This window comes from Rhea pennata, unplaced genomic scaffold, assembly GCF_028389875.1.
Source record: "Rhea pennata isolate bPtePen1 unplaced genomic scaffold, bPtePen1.pri scaffold_33, whole genome shotgun sequence".
In the NCBI taxonomy this organism is placed as follows: Eukaryota; Metazoa; Chordata; class Aves; order Rheiformes; family Rheidae; genus Rhea; species Rhea pennata.
The window spans coordinates 1,684,583-1,705,332 of NW_026907680.1; the positions used below are offsets into that span (position 1 = coordinate 1,684,583).

The 20,750-nt window shown below is 51.2% G+C and overlaps 1 protein-coding gene across 1 annotated transcript in view; it reads right to left on the reverse strand.

The window, feature by feature from the left end:
* The window catches only part of LOC134154689 (transmembrane protein 209-like), a 43,804-nt gene extending 23,447 nt beyond the window's left edge, over positions 1-20,357 (reverse strand). Inside the window, exon 1 of the mRNA XM_062601371.1 lies at positions 20,342-20,357. Coding sequence (XP_062457355.1) covers positions 20,342-20,357 — 16 coding nt within the window. The remainder of the gene's footprint in view (positions 1-20,341) is intronic.
* Between the last annotated feature and the right edge of the window lie 393 nt (positions 20,358-20,750).

Here is a 20,750-nt window from a genome sequence, read left to right on the forward strand (position 1 = left end):
TCAGCCGGCAGTGCTGGGCACTACAGATTGCTGCTGCTTCCGTGCGCCTCTGGAGGTGGCTGTAAAAGCACGGTCGAGTGAGAGGAGTGCCAAGACAACTACAGTGTGGTTTTGTTATACGAGTTTCACTACGCCACGTTGGTTTGGAGATACCTTAATGTTGCAGCTCTAGAGGCTTTCAGGCACTAGACTAACCACGCTGCCACTCCGGGGACACTTCCTCTGAGAAGTCCAGGGATGTTAAGATACAGGTGTGTCTGTCCCCGCCTCCTCATTCCTCAATCCTTTCTAGAAGCTGGCCTGACAGATGAGCCAAGCTTTCGGTTACTGTGACTTGCTGGTCACGCCAGAGCTGTAGCCCTGCTGAAGGGCAGAGTAAAGGGTGTCTCAGTAACATGAGCTTCTCAGCGAGTTCTCTGCCGTCATCGAACACCTGCATTTGTCATCCCACAGCTGCACACGTGCCCCTTGGAGGGCAGTGAGCCCAGGCTGCTGGGACAGGGGAAGTTCCTTCCAAGGGCTGCTGAGGAAGAGCGGTTGTACTGCGGGGAAGAAAGAGCTCAGAAATTCTCTTCTACCTAGGATTTCTCAGTCCCTGAGAGGCAGGAGCCGTCACCTGGCTTCAGCGGTGCTTGGGAGGTGACTTGCGCCTCATCAGCTCCTAGGCCAGCAGCAGGCACATGGATTTCCTCCTGGTTCTGATGCCACTTCTCCCGAAGAACCACCAGCACCAGGCCCAGTGCCCCTTTGGGAGCTTCCGAGGTCACTTCTGGTAGGCCAGGAGCAGGCCCACTGCTGCTGCTCCACTTCAGGAGGTCACTTCTGCCTCAGGACCTGACAGGTCAGTGGCAGGCCCAGGATGGCAGTGCTGACTGCGAGGCCACTACTCCCTCAGGCCCGGAGAGACCAGTGGCAGGCAGAAGGCTTTGATGCTGAGTGTGAGGGCACTTGTGCCTTGCACCCGGGAGCCTCGCCGCAGGAAAATGGTGTCAGTGCTGACAGGGAGGTGATTCCAGCCACACCCACTTGGAAGCCAGAGGAGGAACCTTGCTGCTGCTTCTGCTAGTGAGCTCACTTGCGCCTCAAGACCTGAGAGGCCACCAGTGGCCACAAAGCTGCTGTTAGTGCCTGGGAAGGAGCAACCAGCCTGGGGAGGCAGCAGGGGTGTTGGCAAGCTCAGTGCCGGAGGGGAGAGCAGCAGGTGTTGTGCAGCTGCCTCCAGGAGGGCTCCACGCTGTCTCCCATTGCTTCTTCATCAATGTCCTGATGAAGCAGGGACTTGGTGCATAACCAGGGAGGGGTGCTGATACCTGGCTGTGCTGGAGAGGAGCTTTTCAGAGAAGGACCTGGGGGTTGTGGTGGGCACCACGCTGACCATGAACCAGCAATGTGCTCTGGTGGCAAAGAGCAGCCATGGTATCCTGGGCTGCATCAGGAAGAGCACTGCCAGCAGGTGGAGGCAGGTGATCCTTCCCCTCTGCTCAGCACTGGTGAGGCCGCACCTGGAGAGCTTGGTCCACCAGCACAAGAGAAACATGGACCTACTGGAGTGAGTCCAACCACAAAGAAGACTAAGGGCCTGGAGCATCTCCTGTATGAGGAGAGACAGAGATAGCTGGGCCTGTTCAGTGTGTAAGGGGAGAAGGCTCAGGGCAATTTGAATGTACAGAAGTAGCTGATGGGGACATGGCATAAAGAAGACAGAGACAGATTCTTCTGTGACAGCCAGTGGCAGGATGGGAGGCAACAGGCACATGTAGAAATACAAGAAATTCCATTGAAATGTAAGAAAAGACTTTCTACTGCAAGAGCGATGGAAGACTGGACCAAGTTGCTCAGCAGGACTGTGAGTCTCCATCCTTGCTGCTGCTCAAAACCCAACTGGACACAGTCTCAGTCAGCATGCTCCAGGTATACCTCCAGGTATAAAAGAAAAGAGGGTGGAGGCAGATGTTCTCCAGGGATGCTTTCCAACTTCAGCAATGCGTTGATTCAGTGATTTGGTGATGCTGCCATTTGTGAAGTCACTTGTGAGCTGCCTAGAGGAACTTTGCTTCTCCATGGAAGAACTCCTCTGTATCACAGAGCAGTCAGTGCCTCTGCAAATTACTTCTCAAGGACTTCAACGAGGCGTGGGGGCTTTTTCTTCAGGGCCTCGTACAGGCGATCCTTGCACCAGGGAGTCCAGCTCAGCAACAGCCTGAACAGCTCACGCATCATGGTGTGGGATGGTTTCTCCGACAGAATTCTTTGGTATTGCTCAAAGTCCAGAATGTCCCCGAGCAGGAGGTCCAGGACACCTTTCACTTCAACAACGCGTTCAGTCAGCTCCACTCGGTGCCTATCGACAAAGTGTTCCCCTGGGGAAGACAGAAGCAAAGGGTTAGTCATCTGTGGACACACTGGTGCTCCTTCAGCTGCTTCACAGGTCATGGAGCAGCAGCCACTTCACAGCGGGGTTTGCCTGAGCTAGCACGACCCAAGGAGGAAATGAACGGCACCACGGAGCACCCAGTCCTCTCTGCTATTAGTGGGTGATGGCACCGTCTAGCCGAAAGCCGAAAGCATTCTAGTGTGAATGTCTAATTCAAACTGGGGCTGTGCCGGGGCCAATGCTGTGTTTTAGAGTGGGTGTTTGAGCCGCAGCCCCTGGTTTTGAGGCGTTTCGCCCCCAAAAGTCTCACCTGTCACTGCAACATTTGAGCAGATTTGGGGATTTGTTCTCTGCCCCTAAAGCCTGTGGGACAGCAAAACAGAAAAGAAATGAGAGGGGAAGCAATGGGAGGGAGCTCCAATCTTGCACAGTCGACGGGGCGCTGCAGAAGGGAGGGACAGAGCAGACACCTTTCCAAAGGAGGCTCCTTCCCTTAGGGGACCAGGACTCCCAGGCCACCTCCCAGCCTTGCTGGTGACCCTTTCTCACGGCTGCTCCCATCCCCATCGAGCCAGTGCCATCAAGTGACAGCACAGCTAACTGCAGCCCTATCAGAGACCAGCACCACGCGGTGTGAACTGGCCATGGGAAATGCTGGAGCTACAGATGATGTTCCATGAGCACCTCTGACAGGGAGGAGACATCCCATCACCTGGTTCAACCCGTATGTCTTGCTGGGAACTCACTGCATTGGAGTTTTAAGCTAATTTCAGACAGTGTCATGGCAAAAACAGTCAATCGAGCTCATCACCCTTGGTTTGTTCTGCAGCAACCACACACATGCCAACATGGCCGCCCCAATAACATGCCAACGACACGCACATGCTAACGACACAGCTGTCCCACACACATGCAATGAGACACACACACGCCAAGGATACGGCTGCCCCTTTCACAGGCAAAGACACGCACACGGCAGCCCCACGTACACAGCAGCCCCACGCACACCCATATGAAGGGCAATTGGGACCAGTGGGACAACATCCCCCCTGCCCCCCTTACACCCCGGGGGCCCAGGTGTCCAGGCACCCCTCAGCCCCCCACCCTGGGGGGCATCCAAGCACCCCCCTGGGCCCCACCACCCCAGGGACCCAGCATCCAGACACCCCATTGCCTCCCCCCACACCAGGCGTCCAGACCTCCTGACATCCCTCTGCCCCCCCACACGAGGGGTCCAGTCGTCTGGGCCCCTCCTTCCACGTGCCCAGGAAATCCCCATCCCTTCCCACACCAGGGGCCCAGGCGTCCGAGCACCCCCCCTTCCCCCCGCCCCCCGTTACCCGAGCGCCGGCTCGGACGCCTGGGCCCCTCGCCGCGCCCCCTTCCCTCCCCCAGGCCCAGCGATGCCGCTGCCGCCCCGCGCCGGGAACTGCAATCCCAGCAGGCAGCGCGGCTGCCGAGCCCCGCCCCCTCCCTGGCGCCTCCTCGAGCCCTGACAGAGGGGACGAGAGAGACACGGAGCTGCTGGAGAGAGGGCGGCGTGGGGCTGCGAAGGGGGTCGGGGGCTGGAGCAGCTGCCCTCCGAGGAACGGCTGCGAGAGCTGGGGCTGTTTAGCCTGGGGAGGAGAAGCCTGAGGGGGATCTTATCAGTGTGTCTAAGTACCTGAAGGGAGGGTGTCAAGGGGACGGGGCCAAACTCTTTTCAGTAGTGCCGTGCGACAGGACTAGAGGCAGCGGGCACAAACTGAACCAGCGGACGCTCCGCCTGAATATGAGGAGGAATTTCTTCACAGTGACAGTGACCGAGCACTGGGAGAGGTTACCCAGAGAGGTGGAGGAGTCTCCTTCCCTGGAGAGATTCAAGGCCTCTCTGGATGCAGTCCTGTCTACGATGGTCTAGGTGACCCTGTCTGAGCAGGGAGGTTGGACTAGATGATCTCCACAGGTCCCTTCCAACCTTCCTGATTCTGTGATTCTGCTGAGCCTGCTCGCCTCAAGGCCAGCCTCTGGGCTCTGCTGCCCTCCTTCCTACCTGCCCTCGGTCTCTGCAACTCCACTAGTTCCCGGGTGCTACAGCCCAGGTGGCCATGGACTCTGCTGGCACCAAGCCTCCGGGGTGGCCGCTTCCCCTTCTGGCCCTGGGCACCCGCCTTCTTCCCCTCACGCCCGCAAAAGCCCAGCACTCAAGGGCACCCAAGACACACACAAGAGCTGGCAGTTCCCTCCCACCACGCAGCCAGCACTGGGCCCCAGCAAGGGGGGCCCAGGCTCAAGCACTTCCTCCCCTCAGAGGCGTACAGCAGCTTTTTCCTCCTCTCCCCACAGGCCCCCTGGCCCCAGGACATGCGTTGGCCATGGCAGGGCCCTCTCCACGCCTCTCCCCAGCACCAACAAGACGCAGCACACCCCTAGGCCACAGCCACCGCAGCTGCAGCCAAAGAGCCACAGCAGGACCGTGGCGGAGAGCTGCCCTGGCAGCAGCCCCCAAGCCCTGACTCCTCATCTCTGCTCTTCAGGCCTCTCCAAAGTTCCCATGCTGCAAACAGATGATCTCACTGCACACCCAGCCAAGAGCCACCCGACTTGGGGCAGTTGGTTTAATTCAGCTTCAGAGAACTTCCTGTGTGCTCGCATGGCTCACAAGCAGTGCTGCTGCTGCCGTTGCCGCCGTTGTCAGGCAGTTGCGCCGTTGCCGGTCAGCGCCACTGCTGGAGAGGGCCACTCTCCAGGCTCACAGCACTTGCTGCCCATTAAAGCTCCAGCGAGCAGAAGAGGTCTGGGTGGAGGTAGGTGGGTACCATGTCATGGTGAGCTAGTGGTAAATAGGTACCTTGCAAAGTCTTCCCCAAGACCTGGTCCCCTCCCACCTCTGCAACACTGAATATGGTACAGTTCAAGTGTTGAAGACAGAATTAAGAAACTATGACAGAGGGAGAAAGAAGCCAGACATGTGCCCTGGCAACAGAGTGAGAACCTGACACCTTTCCTCTCTGCTTTGATCCTGCCTTAACACAACAGTGGTGTGGCTGTATTCCAGCTTAGGCTGTCCCTTGTAGGATGACCTCGTAAGGCCACCGGACCAAGGAAGACAGGCAGCAAACCATTGCCCATCCTGTAACAGAGTCCCTGGGGCCACGGAGCAGTGGCTAATGTAGCTGGCAGCACAGTGCGTAATGCTGTGCCTTGGAGCCTGTCCTGGCAGATGACCCTGCTGCTCGCCTTCCTGCATGGAGAGAAATTTTCACTGTGGTTGTTTCCAGAGCTCTCCTTCGGGCATGATCTGCAGCCCTGGGTGTTTTGTTAGGGGGTGATCCCCGTTCCTGTGGATGTGACCCCAGTCAGTGGGACCCACGTGCTTCTGCTACAGAACTGCCTTCTGCGGCAGAAGCAGGTGCCCAACTTGTCAGGCTGAAATGGGGACCCTACTCCCCCTGTGCTCATGCCACCTCCCCGCGGTGTGTATTTGCAGTCCATTCCTAGGCACCCCAGAGTGCTCTGCCCAGAAGGCAGTGCCAGGCAGGAGGAAGCCATCTTCAGAAGCTGGAGCACCTACTGAGTGGCTTGGGAATGAAGTGGACGAGAATGCCAGAGCAGTAAGTGTCACTGTTGGAGGCCCTTCTTCTGCCGGTGTGCATCCTGCAAAAGCCTTGTGCTATGGGCGCTGGCTCACAAGAGCCCTTCCCATGGGTTCACTGAGCCCTGCCCGACATCGCCCAGTCCTGCCTTCAAAGGCGCCGGTGGTGAATGTAGTTTTGGAATGCACACGCTGTTGCACCTTGCTCTCCGTGAACACACCAGCAGAGCCTCTGGGGCCCTCCTGCTGGTGGCACTGGAAGTGCTGGGCCTTTCTGTGATAGAAAGTGAAGAGTTTCTGCTCAGCTCTGTCATAATTCAGATGCCTGGTTCAAAGAGAATGGGATGTTCAGCTTTTCTGGGCTTCCCTTCAGGGTAAAAGGGTGCTGACAGGAAGGCTCCCAGGAAGGCTCAGAGCAGAGGCTGGGGAAGAACCTTCCCTTCTGCAAAATGGAGCTGCCATAGCCCCCCCCTACCCCCTCCTGTCCTCCCTAGCAGGACTGCCCTGCACATTGCCCTAGAGTTTAGTGAGCTGCCTTCCCCTGTGCTTGCCTCCCTTGACTCCATGCTCTTCTGGATCAGCCTTTTGGCTCTTCCCTTGACAAAAGCCTGCCAGAACATTTAGCTCTTTGCCCATATTCCCCTGCAGCTGCTCTTGTGTGGAATGGAGGGGCTGCTGTGAGCAAAAGCAATGGGTGTTTCTGCAGTTCTGAGAGGCAGCTTCTTCTCTTTAGCATGGAAACATGGGCTGCCCTTGCCAGGAGCAAGAGCCTTTACTTGGCAGCATCTCACCTCTCTTTCTCACCTTTGCAGATGAAAATACGCAGGGATTCAATCCCGACAGCCACTAAAGCAGCTTCGATTGTGTCCCTTGAACCTCTTCCAAGTATTTTTCCAACGTGAGTACTTTGCCTTCCTTCTTTCCCCCTGCCTCCCAAAGGCAGCAGCCTCTCCGCACAGGTTTGTTAGGGCTGCAGTGCCAGGGCTGGGGGAGGCTGCTCTGAAAGTGCTTTGGGAACAAGTCTTCCCAGCGGCTGGGTCCCTCTTATAGTTAGATTCCCGGGGGCCATATGCCCAGGTTGGCAAGCCGGCACAAACTCACTCACACACACACACACACAAACACTCTTTAGGAGCAAGCAGTTTATTAGTAGATACTTACGAACAGACCGACCCAATGGTAATCTCGAGGACCACCTCAATGCTTGTCCCAATCATCTGCATGATGAGAGAGCGAGAATCGGCAGGTACAATCTTTTCGGATGTCCCCGAGGAGGCAACATGGTCCTCTGTTGTGTAGCAGCCTCTCTCTCCTTCAGAAAAACTCCGGTATTTATGATTACTTGTGGTAGGCGGGAGTCCCGGCACCTGGGGCCAGCAAGTGCAGGGAGTCTAGCCCAAATCCACCCCGGTTGCATAACCAGGCTATGATACTGCGCACGCGTGCAGACTTATTTCGGGGGCCACATTTGGCTTTGGGGGTCGCTATTTCACTACTCTTCAGCTTCTGACCTTCATGTTGACTGCTTCTCATGGTGATTCTGTAGCTGGAAGCCACCGAATCTACATGTAACCAACCACTGTTCTTTCTCACAGATTCCCAAGACCTTGTCAGTTACTTATTTGTATCCCGCTTAACACAGCGGTATTGTTCAGGCACTGAAAAGTTACAACACTAGACTATTCCCACCAAGTATCAGGTAGTACAGATACAAAAAGTTACAACACGGACCATTCCCATCAAGTGTCAGGTAGCAGGGATACAGTCGCAGTGACCTGCATGCATGCTCTGCCTACATCTGGGCTCTGAGGGTGGGGAGAGGGTTCTGCAGAACTCTGTGATGTCGTCCACCTGCTAAGGGCTTTGTGTGTAAATGCTTGATGCCTTTCTCCTTCTTTGACACTGGGTGCCCAGCAACAACCTATTGCCCACCCCTGAACACAGAGTCTTTGGGGCCACAGAGCAGTCTTGTGTAGTTGGCAGGACAGCAGGTAATGGTGTGTTTCAGAGCCTGTCCTGGCAGATGACCCTGCTGCTCTCCTCACTGCCTGGAGAGAGTCTCCCTTGGGCTCCTGGAGCTCTCCTTCAGGCATGACGTGCAGCCCCAGGTGTTTTGATGGGAGGTGATGCTCTGATGTGGCCCCAGTCAGTGGAAGCCCTGTGCTTCTGCTGCAGAATTGCCTTCTGCTGCAGGAGCAGGTGTGAAGCTGGTGAGGGCCAGGTGGGGACCCTACTCTCCCTGTGCTCATATCATCTCTCCGCGGTGTGTATTTGCAGGCTGGTGCCAGTCACCTCAGAGTGCTCTGCACAGAGTGCAGCAGCGGGCAGGAAGAAGGAACGGAGAGAAGCCCGAGCACTAGTGCATGTCCTCTGAGCGAGGACCATCAGAGGTCTGGAGTGGTAAGTGCTCCTCATTGAGGCCCTTCATGTGCCAGCCTGCTCTCTGCCCAGGCCTTGTGCTATGGGTGCTGGTTGTACAAGAGCCCTGCTGGGCCCTGGAAGGCTTTGCGCAGGGCTTTGTTTTCAGAGATGCCAGCTGTGCTCTACTTCTGCAATGTATCTGCCTCTCCGGCGCTCTCTGTGAGCAACCCAACAAAGCCTCTGGGGCTCTCTGCTTGGTGGCTGTGGAACTGCAGGGCGTTTCCACGCTAGAAGATGGAGAGTTTCTCTTCAGCTGTGTGATGAGTAAGATCTTTGGTGTGAACAAGCAAGGGATGTTCAGCCTTGCTGGGCTTCCCTTCAGGGCAGAAGGGTGCTGACAGGAAGGCTCACAGGAAGAGTTAGGGAACAGGCCTTTCCCTTGCGGGAAAAGAGACCGGCTCTGGCCCCCACTGCACACCCCTGTCCTCCCTAGCAGGACGGCCTTGGCCTTTCTGCCGCAGGAGGGCACAGCCTGTTCCTTTCTGCCTCCTTCTCCAGGGGGAAGAAGAGCCATGGGCGGAGACAGGGACAAGCAGGAGAAAGAGCAGCAGCAGTGGCAGTGTCAGCGGCAGACCCGGTGGCAACAGAAGACAGAGCAGCAGTGGCAGGGGCAGTGGCAGCATCAGTGGCAGCCACAGTGCCGGCAGCAGCCCCACTGGCAGTGGCAGTGGGAGCCCCAGTGGCAGACACAGCGGCAGCCCCACCGGGAGCCCCAGTGGCACTGGGAAACCCACTGTCAGACAGAGCGACAGCCCCAGTGTCAGCAGCAGCCTCACTGGCAGTGGCAGTGGAAGCTCCAGCTGCAGGCACAGCGGCAGCTCCAGTGCCAGTGTCAGACAGAGCGGCAGCGGCAGTGGAAGCTCCAGTGGCGGGGACAGCAGCAGATCCACTGGCGGTGGCAGCAGCAGTGGAAGCCCCGGTGGCGGGCACAGCGGCAGCCCCAGGGGCAGGCGCAGTCGAAGACCACATGTCAGACAGAGGGGAAGCGGCAGTGGGAGCCCCGGGGGCAGCGGCGGTGGCCACAGCAGCAGCCACAACGGCGGCAGCGGCGGCAGCAGCAGCAGCAGCAGCAGCAGCAGCTCTGCTTGTGAGCCGCGCGAGCACCCAGGAAGTTCTTGTGTGCTGAATTAAACCAGCTGCCCCAGGCCGGGTGGCTCTTGGCGGGGTGTGCGGCGCGCTCGCCCGCCTGCAGCGCGGCAGCTCTGGGGAGGCCTGAGGAGCGGAGCGGAGCAGCCGGGGCTCGGGGCCAGGAAGGCTCCTCCTCACAGCGGCTGCTCCCGCGAGGCGCCAGGGAGGGGGCGGGGCTCGGCGGCCGCGCTGCCTGCTGGGATTGCAGTTCCCGGCGCGGGGCGGCAGCGGCATCGCTGGGCCTGGGGGAGGGAAGGGGGCGCGGCGAGGGGCCCAGGCGTCCGAGCCGGCGCTCAGGTAACGGGGGTGGGGGGAGGGTGCTCGGACGCCTGGGCCCCTGACGTGGGAAGGGATGGGGACTTCCTGGGCACGTGGAAGGAGGGGCCCAGACGCCTGGGCCCCTGGGGTAGGGGGAGGCAATGGGGTGTCCGGATGCCTGGGCCCTGGAGTCAGGGCGGGGCAGAGGGATGCCCGTACGCCTGGGCCGCTCGCGTAGTGCGCAGAAGAGAGGTGCCTGGACACCTGGGCCCCTCGGGTAGAGGCGGGCAGGAGAGTGCCCAGATGCCTGGGCCCCTGGGGTGCAGGGGGGCAGAGGGGTGCCTGGACCCCTGGGGTGGGGGGGAGCAGGGGGATGTTGCCCCAGTGGTCCCCATTGCGCTGCATATGTGTGTGCGTGGGGCTGCCGTGTGCGTGTCTTTGCCTGTGAAAGGCCCAGCTGTGTCGTTGGCATGTGCGTGTCGGCGTGTTTGTGGGGCAGCCATGTTGACGTGTGCATGGTTGCTGCAGAACAAACCAAGGGTGATGAGCTCAATTGAACGTATTTGCCATGACACTGTCTGAAATTAGCTTAAAACTCCAATGCAGTGAGTTCCCAGCAAGACATACGGGTTGAACCAGGTGATGGGATGTCTCCTCCCTGTCAGAGGTGCTCATCGTACATCATCCATAGCTCCAGCATTTCCCATGGCCAGTTCACACTGCGCAGCTGTGGTGGTCTCTGATAGGGCTGTAATTAGCTGTGCTGTCACTTGATGGCACTGGCTCAGTGGAGATGGGAGCAGCCATGAGAAAGGGTCACCAGCAAGGCTGGGAGGTGGCCTGGGAGTCCTAGTCCCCTAAGGGAAGGAGCCTCCTTTGGAAAGGTGTCTGCTCTGTCCTTCCCTTCTGCAGCGCCCCATTGACCATGCAAGATTGGAGCTCCCTCCCATTGCTTCCCCTCTCATTTCTTTTCTGTTTTGCTGTCCCACAGGCTTTAGGGGCAGAGAACAAATCCCCAAAGAATCTGTTCAAATGTTGGCAGTGACAGGTGAGACTTTTGGGGGCAAAATGCCTCAAAACCAGGGGCTGGGGCTCAAACACCCACTCTAAAACACAGCATTGGCCCCGGCACAGCCCCAGTTTGAATTAGACCTTCACACGAGCCTCTGCTTTCGGCTAGATGCTGCCATCACCCACTAATAGCAGAGAGGACTGGGTGCTCCGTGGTGCCGTTCATTTCCTCCTTGGGTCGTGCTAGCTCAGGCAAACCCCGCTGTGAAGTGGCTGCTGCTCCATGACCTGTGAAGCAGCTGAAGGAGCACCAGTGTGTCCACAGATGACTAACCCTTTGCTTCTGGCCTCCCCAGGGGAACACTTTGTTGATAGGCACCGAGTGGTGCTGATTGAACGTGTTGTTGAAGTGAAAGGTGTCCTGGACCTCCTGCTCGGGGACATTCTGGACTTTGAGCAATACCAAAGAATTCTGGCGGAGAAAACATCCCACACCATGATGCGTGAGCTGTTCAGGCTGATGCCGAGCTGGACTTCCTGGTGCAAGGATCGCCTGTACGAGGCCCTGAAGAAAAAGCCCCCACCCCTCGTTGAAGCCCTTGAGAAGTAATTTGCAGAGGCACTGACTGCTCTGTGATACAGAGGAGTTCTTCCATGGAGAAGCAAAGTTCCTCTAGGCAGCTCACAAGTGACTTCACAAATGGCAGCATCACCAAATCACTGAATCAACGCATTGCTGAAGTTGGAAAGCACCCCTGGAGAACATCTGCCTCCACCCTCTTTTCTTTTATACCTGGAGGTATACCTGGAGCATGCTGACTGAGACTGTGTCCAGTTGGGTTTTGAGCAGCAGCAAGGATGGAGACTCACAGTCCTGCTGAGCAACTTGGTCCAGTCTTCCATCGCTCTTGCAGTAGAAAGTCTTTTCTTACATTTCAATGGAATTTCTTGTATTTCTACATGTGCCTGTTGCCTCCCATCCTGCCACTGGCTGTCACAGAAGAATCTGTCTCTGTCTTCTTTATGCCATGTCCCCATCAGGTACTTCTGTACATTCAAATTGCCCTGAGCCTTCTCCCCTTACACACTGAACAGGCCCAGCTATCTCTGTCTCTCCTCATACAGGAGATGCTCCAGGCCCTTAGTCTTCTTTGTGGTTGGACTCACTCCAGTAGGTCCATGTTTCTCTTGTGCTGGTGGACCAAGCTCTCCAGGTGCGGCCTCACCAGTGCTGAGCAGAGGGGAAGGATCACCTGCCTCCACCTGCTGGCAGTGCTCTTCCTGATGCAGCCCAGGATACCATGGCTGCTCTTTGCCACCAGAGCACATTGCTGGTTCATGGTCAGCTTGGTGCCCACCACAGCCCCCAGGTCCTTCTCTGAAAAGCTCCTCTCCAGCACAGCCAGGTATCAGCACCCCTCCCTGGTTACACACCAAGTTCCTGCTTCATCAGGACATTGTTGAAGAAGCAATGGGAGACAGCGTGGAGCCCTCCTGGAGGCAGCTGCACAACACCTGCTGCTCTCCCCTCCGGCACTGAGCTTGCCAACACCCCTGCTGCCTCCCCAGGCTGGTTGCTCCCTCCCAGGCACTAACAGCAGCTTTGTGGCCACTGGTGGCCTCTCAGGTCTTGAGGCCCAAGTGAGCTCACTAGCAGAAGCAGCAGCAAGGTTCTTCCTCCTGGCTTCCAGGTGGGTGTGGCTGGAATCACCTCCCTGTCAGCACTGACACCATTTTCCTGCCGTGACGCTCCCGGGTGCAAGGCACAAGTGCCCTCACACTCAGCATCAAAGCCTTGTGCCTGCCAGTGGCCATGCGGGGCAGCACTACAGGGTTTTCCACTGCAGGAGGACTGAAGTAGGGGACACAGAACAGATCCAGGAGCAATGTGCTCAGTGCTAAGAGAACGCTGAAAATGCTACATGTCTGTAGCAGGAAGAGAATGGAAGGGAGCAGAGGGACTGCTTTGGCTAAAAGGCAGCACCTGACTTGAGCAAGACCACACGTGTGCTTCCATACAAAATGTTTAGGCAGCTCCATCAAGCTGCAGAAGAAAGGTTAGCCAGTTGGTTACTCACAGTAGAAGGGACATGGACTTTACGGTGCCAGACAAGCTCCGTATCCCTGCAGGCTTGTTAGAGGGAAGTGCAGTGTGCCTGGCAGTTTTTGAAACCCCTTGGAGTTTAGGTTCAGCCTGCAGCAAGGATTTCTCACAGCCAGACCATTTAGTGGGAAACCATTACCGTGCTGTGTAAAGCAAATATTTTTCACCAGCTTTGCTTTGTATTTTGTGCCGGTCACATCCTTTCTGCTCAGAATATCACAATGCCTCTGTATTGCCCTGGAAAGTGGCATTTGCTGCAGATCCTTCAGTAGATGCGTGGAGGCCAACACATGTACTTCCAACTTCACCTGCACCTGGGAGAGGGGGAAAAAAAAACCCCAGTGTTAGTTTTTCAGCACACGTAGCCCAAAGCGTTTGTGGAAATAAATAGTACATGGGACTGGAGAGTGCAAAAATGTAGAGAGATGTAAAGCCCTCAGAGGAACTCAAAGTGAAAGGGGCCCACACAGAGGAAGACATTTGATTTTTTGTGTTTGATTATCACTCAACGGGCTCTTGAAAGAGAGTGAAGGAAATTCCACTGGATATCCCCATCAAAGGGATGGGGCCGAACTCTTTTCACTAGTGCCACGCAACAGGACAAGAGGCAACGGGCACAAACTGAACCAGCGGAAGCTCCGCCTCAATATGAGGAGGAATTTCTTTCCTGTAAGAGTGACCGAGCACTGGGAGAGGTTTCCCAGAGACATTGTGGAGTCTCCTCCTCTGGAGAGATTCAAACCCTGCCCGGATGCAACCCTGTCTAACATGGTCGAGGTGACCCTGCTTGAGCAGGGAGGTTGGACTAGATGATCTCCTGAGGTCCCTTCCAACCTTACCCATTCTGTGATTCTGTGATATGCCCCACACGTTTTCAGAAAACCCACCGACCATATCTACTTACACCATTGGCCAACCTGGACTCCTGCAGGTTGGACTCCTGTCTCCAAGCGTCCCATCTTCCTTCACAGCTCAGAAAGGCAGTTTTATGGAGGACAAATCTTTTAGCCGCTTTCTGCTGAGCCTTCTCGATGGAGATGTATATGCATACACAAACACACACACGGGTACCCCTTGCCCTGTCGAAACTTCCTTTTTTCCAGGGAAGCTCCTCTACAGGACTATGTAAACCAACCAAGAAGACCCTCAGTGTCTTCCTGCATCGAGCACAATCAGATAAAGTCTCAGATGCCAATAAATGACATTGCTCCCAGTCAGCACGGGATGACATTCAAAAATGCTAGTGTTAGGCAATAGGTTTGTGGACACGCCAGCAAATGTTGAAAGCTGTAGAGAAACAAATCACAGTGCTGGGTGAGGAAAAGATCCTGGAGCAAAAAGGACCTCTCTGATGAGCTCTGTGCTTTGAAATAGGTCCTGTCACAAAGCAGGGACTGCAGAGGAACCAGTTTGCCCTCCTCCCCCGCCCATACCTTTCCTTTGTCGGAGCCTGGGAAGCACACTGCATACGTGAGTGGAAGGCCCACATCTCCAGTGGATCTGAGGAGCTTTCCTTCTCTGACAATACCTATGCAGACTCTTCCTGGGCGGTTGTGCAAATGGTGCCCATAGGAGCCACAGTTGTCTCAGTGTGGCAGGGGACACTGCAGGGGAGTTCTTGTTTTCTTCTTGAAATTGTATGAGTAAAGAGAAAAGCAAGAACTCAGCCCCTCCAGGAGAGCTCCTGCTGAAGGTGGCAGCCCAGCATGCCAAGAGGCCCACTTGTGTTCTGAGGCCATACTTGAAGACCAGGCTGAGAAAATTGTGGGCTTTCCTAGCCCAGATGTGGTCAACAGCATGCTTGTAACAAAGAAGTATTAAGACACATTTTCAACTTGAACTTCGGCACTTACTGACCTAGGTGTTTTCTGTTCTGAAAACTTCACAGCTGTAAAGTTCACCCACCTTTGAATGAAGACACGTGCATCTTAACACACAGTGGATGTGAAAAGACTTGTTTTTTCTTTCTACAACCCAAATTTCTGAATTTTTTCTGTTTTTTTTTTCTCCTCTATTTCAAACTCCTTCTCACTCAAATAAAGCATGGGAAATGCCAGCCCGTTGACTTTTTCCAACAGCCTTGAGGAGTGTAATTTGAAAACAAAAAGAAAATTTTGGTCTTAGGCAATTGCTTTGGCAAAGGAAATACAATCACATATGATGACAAAATAATTTGTAAGCCTAACTTTGAATTACCCCTTCAGTCAGCAACTATCACGTATGTAGTTCTTCTAAGTAGTGGGACGAGTGAAAAGTAAAAGATTTCTATGAGATGTGGGATTATGACTGTTCTGTACCAGATTCCTAAGCATCTGTTCATAAACCTACAGGCAGCTTGGCTTCAGTTCCCAAATCGTGTCACATACAAGTGTCACATATTGTGTTTATCAGGCCCTTTATTTCCTGAAAGGGTTTTGAGAGGGAGTGGACCCATGAAAGTTTAAATTACCACTATGAGTGTCGTGCAGTGCCTCAGAATACCCCTTTTCTCATTGTTCAGGAAAGCTTTATCAGTATCACTGCTTTCTGGAGATTTGTTTTCCCAAGTCCTCTATAGTGAATTTTTGGCATTTTAGAGGGTCTTCATAGAGCCAATCACCCCTATCTAAATTGGAGCTCTTAATTAGTTTTCCTCCTTGGTTGACTTCAAAGTTCCTGTTGTTAAACTCCTTTGTGATTGTAACAGTGATGCTGACTAGAGAGTAAACTAACATTTTTGTCACATTCATGTTGCTTCTAAGCTTTTTAATTTTTGCATTTCTCTTTCCTAGTGGATTAATGAGACTATTTTAGTGCCACTTGTACAAGAGATTGAGTCTGTGAGCAGTCAGCTGAGAAGAATGGGGTACCCAGAAATGCAGGTTGGAGGTATGATGATAGAGTAACTGGGGGGTTCGCTGTGGTGGTTGGTAGCAGGCCACCCCATAGCAGGGCACTGCATAGGTAGTATAGAAAACAAGTCTTCTAAGAATTACAGTTCCATTTCTTGTTTGTATTGGTGTGATCTTTGCTTCATGTAATGCATTTTACTAAACTGGAAGGATTCTTCATAGGATTTCTGGAAATACTGATAAAGGCATGCTGATGCTGCAATAGCATAAAATTCTTAAGCCTCTTGTTTCCTCTGAATTCATTCCTGGAGAGTTAAAGGCTCAGATTAACATCCTTGTATCTTAAACTGTCAGAAAACTATCACACGTTGCAAGGATGGTTGCCTGTCAGCCCTCTCTGTCTACGTTAGTAAGTGTCTTTCCAAACTTCCTTAAAATCAGCTACTTCCTGAAAAACCTATTGCTGTTACTTCCTTAAACTGTTACCTGCTATCTTGTCTGAAAGCAAACAGGCCACAAAAAGTTTTATGAAAACTTAGATGTGATACATTGTATCCAAATAGTGTTTAAGAACTGAGAAGTCATCTTATGACTGTGATAATAATAAATCTATAGACCTAGGAAGTATTTATTTATTTATTTATTTTAACTTAAATTAATTCTGTTATCACAGGCGATTAATCGTTTGCATTTAAGATCTAAGATCATTTTAAGGTTAAGATACATTAAAGTTTATTTATTTATTTATTTTAACTTAGAATAGTTCTGTTATCAGAGATAGGCTATTAATCGTTTGCATTTAAGATCTAAGATCATTTTAAGGTTAAGATACATTAAAGATTATTTAAGTACTAGGTGTAGCACTAAGTGGGGCTGGGGAGGATAATCTCAGGTGGATTTTGGAGAGCTATGGGCATTAGAAGAAAAGATCTTTTGGTTGGGGCAGTTGATTTTTGCTGTTTTGGGGTTCCCCCCCTCCTTTTTAAGCATTTTGATGAGCTAGAATTCTAGCTAAAATTTCATAGTGCAACTCTGAAGGAACTCCTTCCGTTGCTCTATCACATGCATATCCCCCTCAATCAAGAGCAGGATTTGATAGGCTTCATTTAAACAAAGCCTACTTTTTTTTTTTTTTTTTTGGCCTGTTTGTAGTCTGTCCTCAAGATCTGCATCTGTTGTGGTGCCTGTGAAAAACTGATCACTTACTGACCTCATCTCCACCTTGCTGCTCTCCTACTGCTCTGTAAAATGGATGTTACTTCTTCCCTTTTTCACACTATAGGTTTCTGTTTTCTTTTGGAATGCAAGCCCTTCAGATAAGGGTCTGTCGTCTTTTGCGACCGCACAGTGCTGCATAGCGTTTATGTTGTGTGGTTTAAGGGAGACAGCTAGTACTTCACTGGGATTGGAAACAAACATTTGGAGTATTGGATAAGCTGTTAACTTTGTATAAATCTTAGTAAATTATCTTAGTAAGTTACCTTAGTAAAGAGTGAGACAAAAAAGCCAGTTCCTCCTTGTAACATTGCATTTGTTAACGCCTTGTAAGGGAGAATGTTCAAATTTCTGTCGTGGATGCAGATGTCGTGCTGGCTCTTGTCGCATGCAGAAGCCAGCATCAGCAATCTGAAACAAGCAGCGCTTGTTAAAGCTCCAGTCATGCCAACTCTGTACGCTATAATGCAGTATTTGGATATTGCAGCGAACCAAGAGTATTTGGTGGAAAGGGTCAAAGGTATGTGGTCAACCATACTGACTTTAAAACGTTTCCGTTAGCTGGGTCAAGCGTTGGTGGTGTCAGATACCCCATCAATTAAGAGGTTTGAACTACAGTCACAGCAGGGAGAAGAGCTGCTTTTCAAGTAGCAGAGGTAGTTTTTGCAACTTCCTCTTTTCAGACCAATGTAATGATGTGGGACTTGGCATGGAAGTTTTTATTTCTTCTCTCAGTTTGGGGTGTGAAGTGTCCTATTTAATCCCTTCATTAATTACCAATAAAAAATACCTTGTAAACTCCACTCCCCTAACTTTATATATTCCTTAGTTTAATTTTTCCTATTTTGTGCACTGAAAATACATGCAGTGTTCTTGAAGCTAGTGTTAAATATGTCCTTCTTGCACCTTCAACCTCCAGTAGCTGAATAAATTTTGTTTTTTCAGAGCTTTCTCAGGGAGGATACATGAGCTCATTCCGATGGAACAGAGGAGGAGATTTCAAGGGCCGTAAGTGGGATGCTGACTTGCCCACTGACTGTGCTGTAAGTTTTCAAAGAAGGCTTAATATAACTTCCTAAAGTGTGTCTTTCAGGGTAGATTTTTGTGTGTGGTAGCAATTAAGTCTTTTGAGGAACATGGTCAAAATCCTGTTTGCCTCCCTATCCTGATAATCCCATTGTAGTCAGTGAAATTATGCAAGGAATAATGCCAATGGGATTGGACATTGTGCAGATCACAAAAATGCGATTTCATGTCTTAGTCTTAAGCCAGCCTCTTATTTAGACTCATCTGAGATGTCAGTCAGGTAACTGTTTTGGGAGCAACCTGACAGAAGGTTGCGGATTTGTTAGAGCAATATTCTTACCTTATTAAAAAAAAAAAAAAAAAAAAGAAAAAAAAAAGAAAAGAAAAAAAGTCTGCTTTAACCAAACCTCATAATTTCTCATGCAAGACGAACCTTAAAATTTTACTGTGCTGTAATGGTTAGAAGAACGAACGGATTAAGTGGCGTGTCTTGATGTTTATTTAATTCAGTAATATTTCTTGAGAGATCCACAGGGATTACATTATCTTACTTGAGAACAGACTTGTAGTCATGCTTAGCCAATTAATGCAAAAGGTCAGGAGAAAGCACTTCAGTGAATACAGTGACTTGAAAATTCAACTCTGTATTTGAAAGGAGAGTTCAGGTGATTTGATTCCCTCTATAGATGTTCAGTTCCTGGGGAGAAGCAGAAAGAAGATTCATATGCAAGTTTTACAACCTTGCTGACAAAGATGCAACAAGATTGAATTGCTGGAAGCTAAAGCTGAGCAAAATCTGTCTTGAAATAAGATTTAATTTTCTAGTTGTGAAGATGACTAAATATTTGGGACTGACAAGCTGGGAAGCAGCTCTGGCTATCTTGGTAGAGAGCAAGCTGAGCAGTTTGAAAGTATTAAAGACCGTAACACAGACCATCACTCCCTGAATTCATTGTCTTTTAATGAAACCAGCTAAGAGAGGTAGTGTTGGACAATGTACTAAACTTGTAAAGATTCTGGAAAAGAAGTTCTGATATAACAGATGAAATTAATATTGAACACTTGTCTCGAAGCTTTGGCATTAACTTAAGACAATAAGTGCCAAATGAAGAGTTTTTAACGGTAATGTTAGTCTCATTGCATGCAACTTAAAGCAATAATTTCCGCTAGACCTCTTGAGGCTTTGGGCATTTAGCCCATAGAAATTCTTCTGTCTGCCAAACAAATCCTATGTTGAACACAGGAGGTATCATACTACAGAGTAATTTGGTCACGCTGCACCCAAAGAATGTTGAGAAGTCTACTGTAAGAGTTAAAACACAACATGCAGTACTGCGATTTTCTCGCTGTTAGCTAAGAAGATACTTGTTCTAGGGCTTTCTTCCAAAATGTTGAGAGCTGGTAAGATTCATGAGCAGTTCAAGTTTGTCCATTGATTTTGTTTTGCCATTTTTGACAAGAGAGGAGCAACTTGCTGGGTAAGTGTAGTGTTTGGAAAAGTTGTCATTAGATCGGATCGGCCTCTCTAAGCCAAATCTTTGCAGCTAGCGTAGAAACCATCATGAAATCAGGTATCTTGTAGTTTGTCCTATACATGCTATTCAGATCTGTGACTTTGCAAATTCTGTGAGATGTGAAGATAGTTACTTGTATGTCAGGAGTTCAGTTCACATGCAGCACCTTTTTAACGTGTTGTGACTGAAAGGGTTTCATTTACAGGAAGAATAAACTTGTCTTGATGTCTGTCGTATGCCCTGGACCATTGAATTCAGTGCTCTAAGTGTTAAGCTGCCTTGGGCTTCTAAACATAGTGGGATTAATTAAGTCCATGATGCAGCAACAGACTCTCAAATACCCTAACTAATGTCTGAGATTATGGAAAGAAAGCTGCTGTACTGTCAGTCTTCTTAATGATACTAAAATGAGATTTGTTTTTGTTTGCACAGATCCTTATGCACATATTCTGCACTTACCTCGATGCCAGACTGCCCCCTAGCCCCAAATACCCCGATGGCAGAACCTTCACTGCCCAACACTTTGTTCAAACACCAGATAAACCAGGTATTGGCATTCTTGGACTGCTTGTTTAGCTGCTGTTTCCTGCTTGGATCCCATCAGCGCTCTTAAAATCCCTATCTTATTTTAAAACTTTAATTCACAGACATTACAAATGAAAATGTATTTTGCATCTACCAAAGCAACATCAATCCACCCCACTATGAGCTGATCTACCACCGCCAGGTCTACAATCTGCCCGAGGTATGATCGCGTTAGTTTTTTCTGCTGTCAGGAAACCTTGAGCAGACCTGATCTGTTTCTTTTTCATTCTTCCTTTTCCTTTGGAACTAGCCACATCTATTGAATATGTAGGCTGGCTCAGTGCAGAAAGCAAATGTTACCACGATCTTTGGCCATCGTGTGGTATTTAGTCTGCTGCTGAATGATAGCTTCAGTGCCTAACTTAGGTACATCAGTGCCCAGGCAGCAGCTTCCTCTTGTTGTTTATTTTCTGATGATTTATTCTAAAATCCTAATTTATGTAAGCTCTGAGGTGAGTTGCTATTCCTCAGTGCCAACAAGACTGATGCCTGTCTGTAAGAGTTTTTGGAGGGAAACATCTAATCTCAATATCAAGATACTAGACTTTTCCTGTACATCTTGATTTTATTATTGAGCCCCGATTGTGACTTGATTTTCTGATTTCAGAAAAGCTCTTTTAAAAAGCATTTAAAAATATTTGAGGGTGATAATCCATCTAGAAAACAAGCTTGGTCTTTTTCTGGTGTTTGCCTAATTGAAAGATAAGAA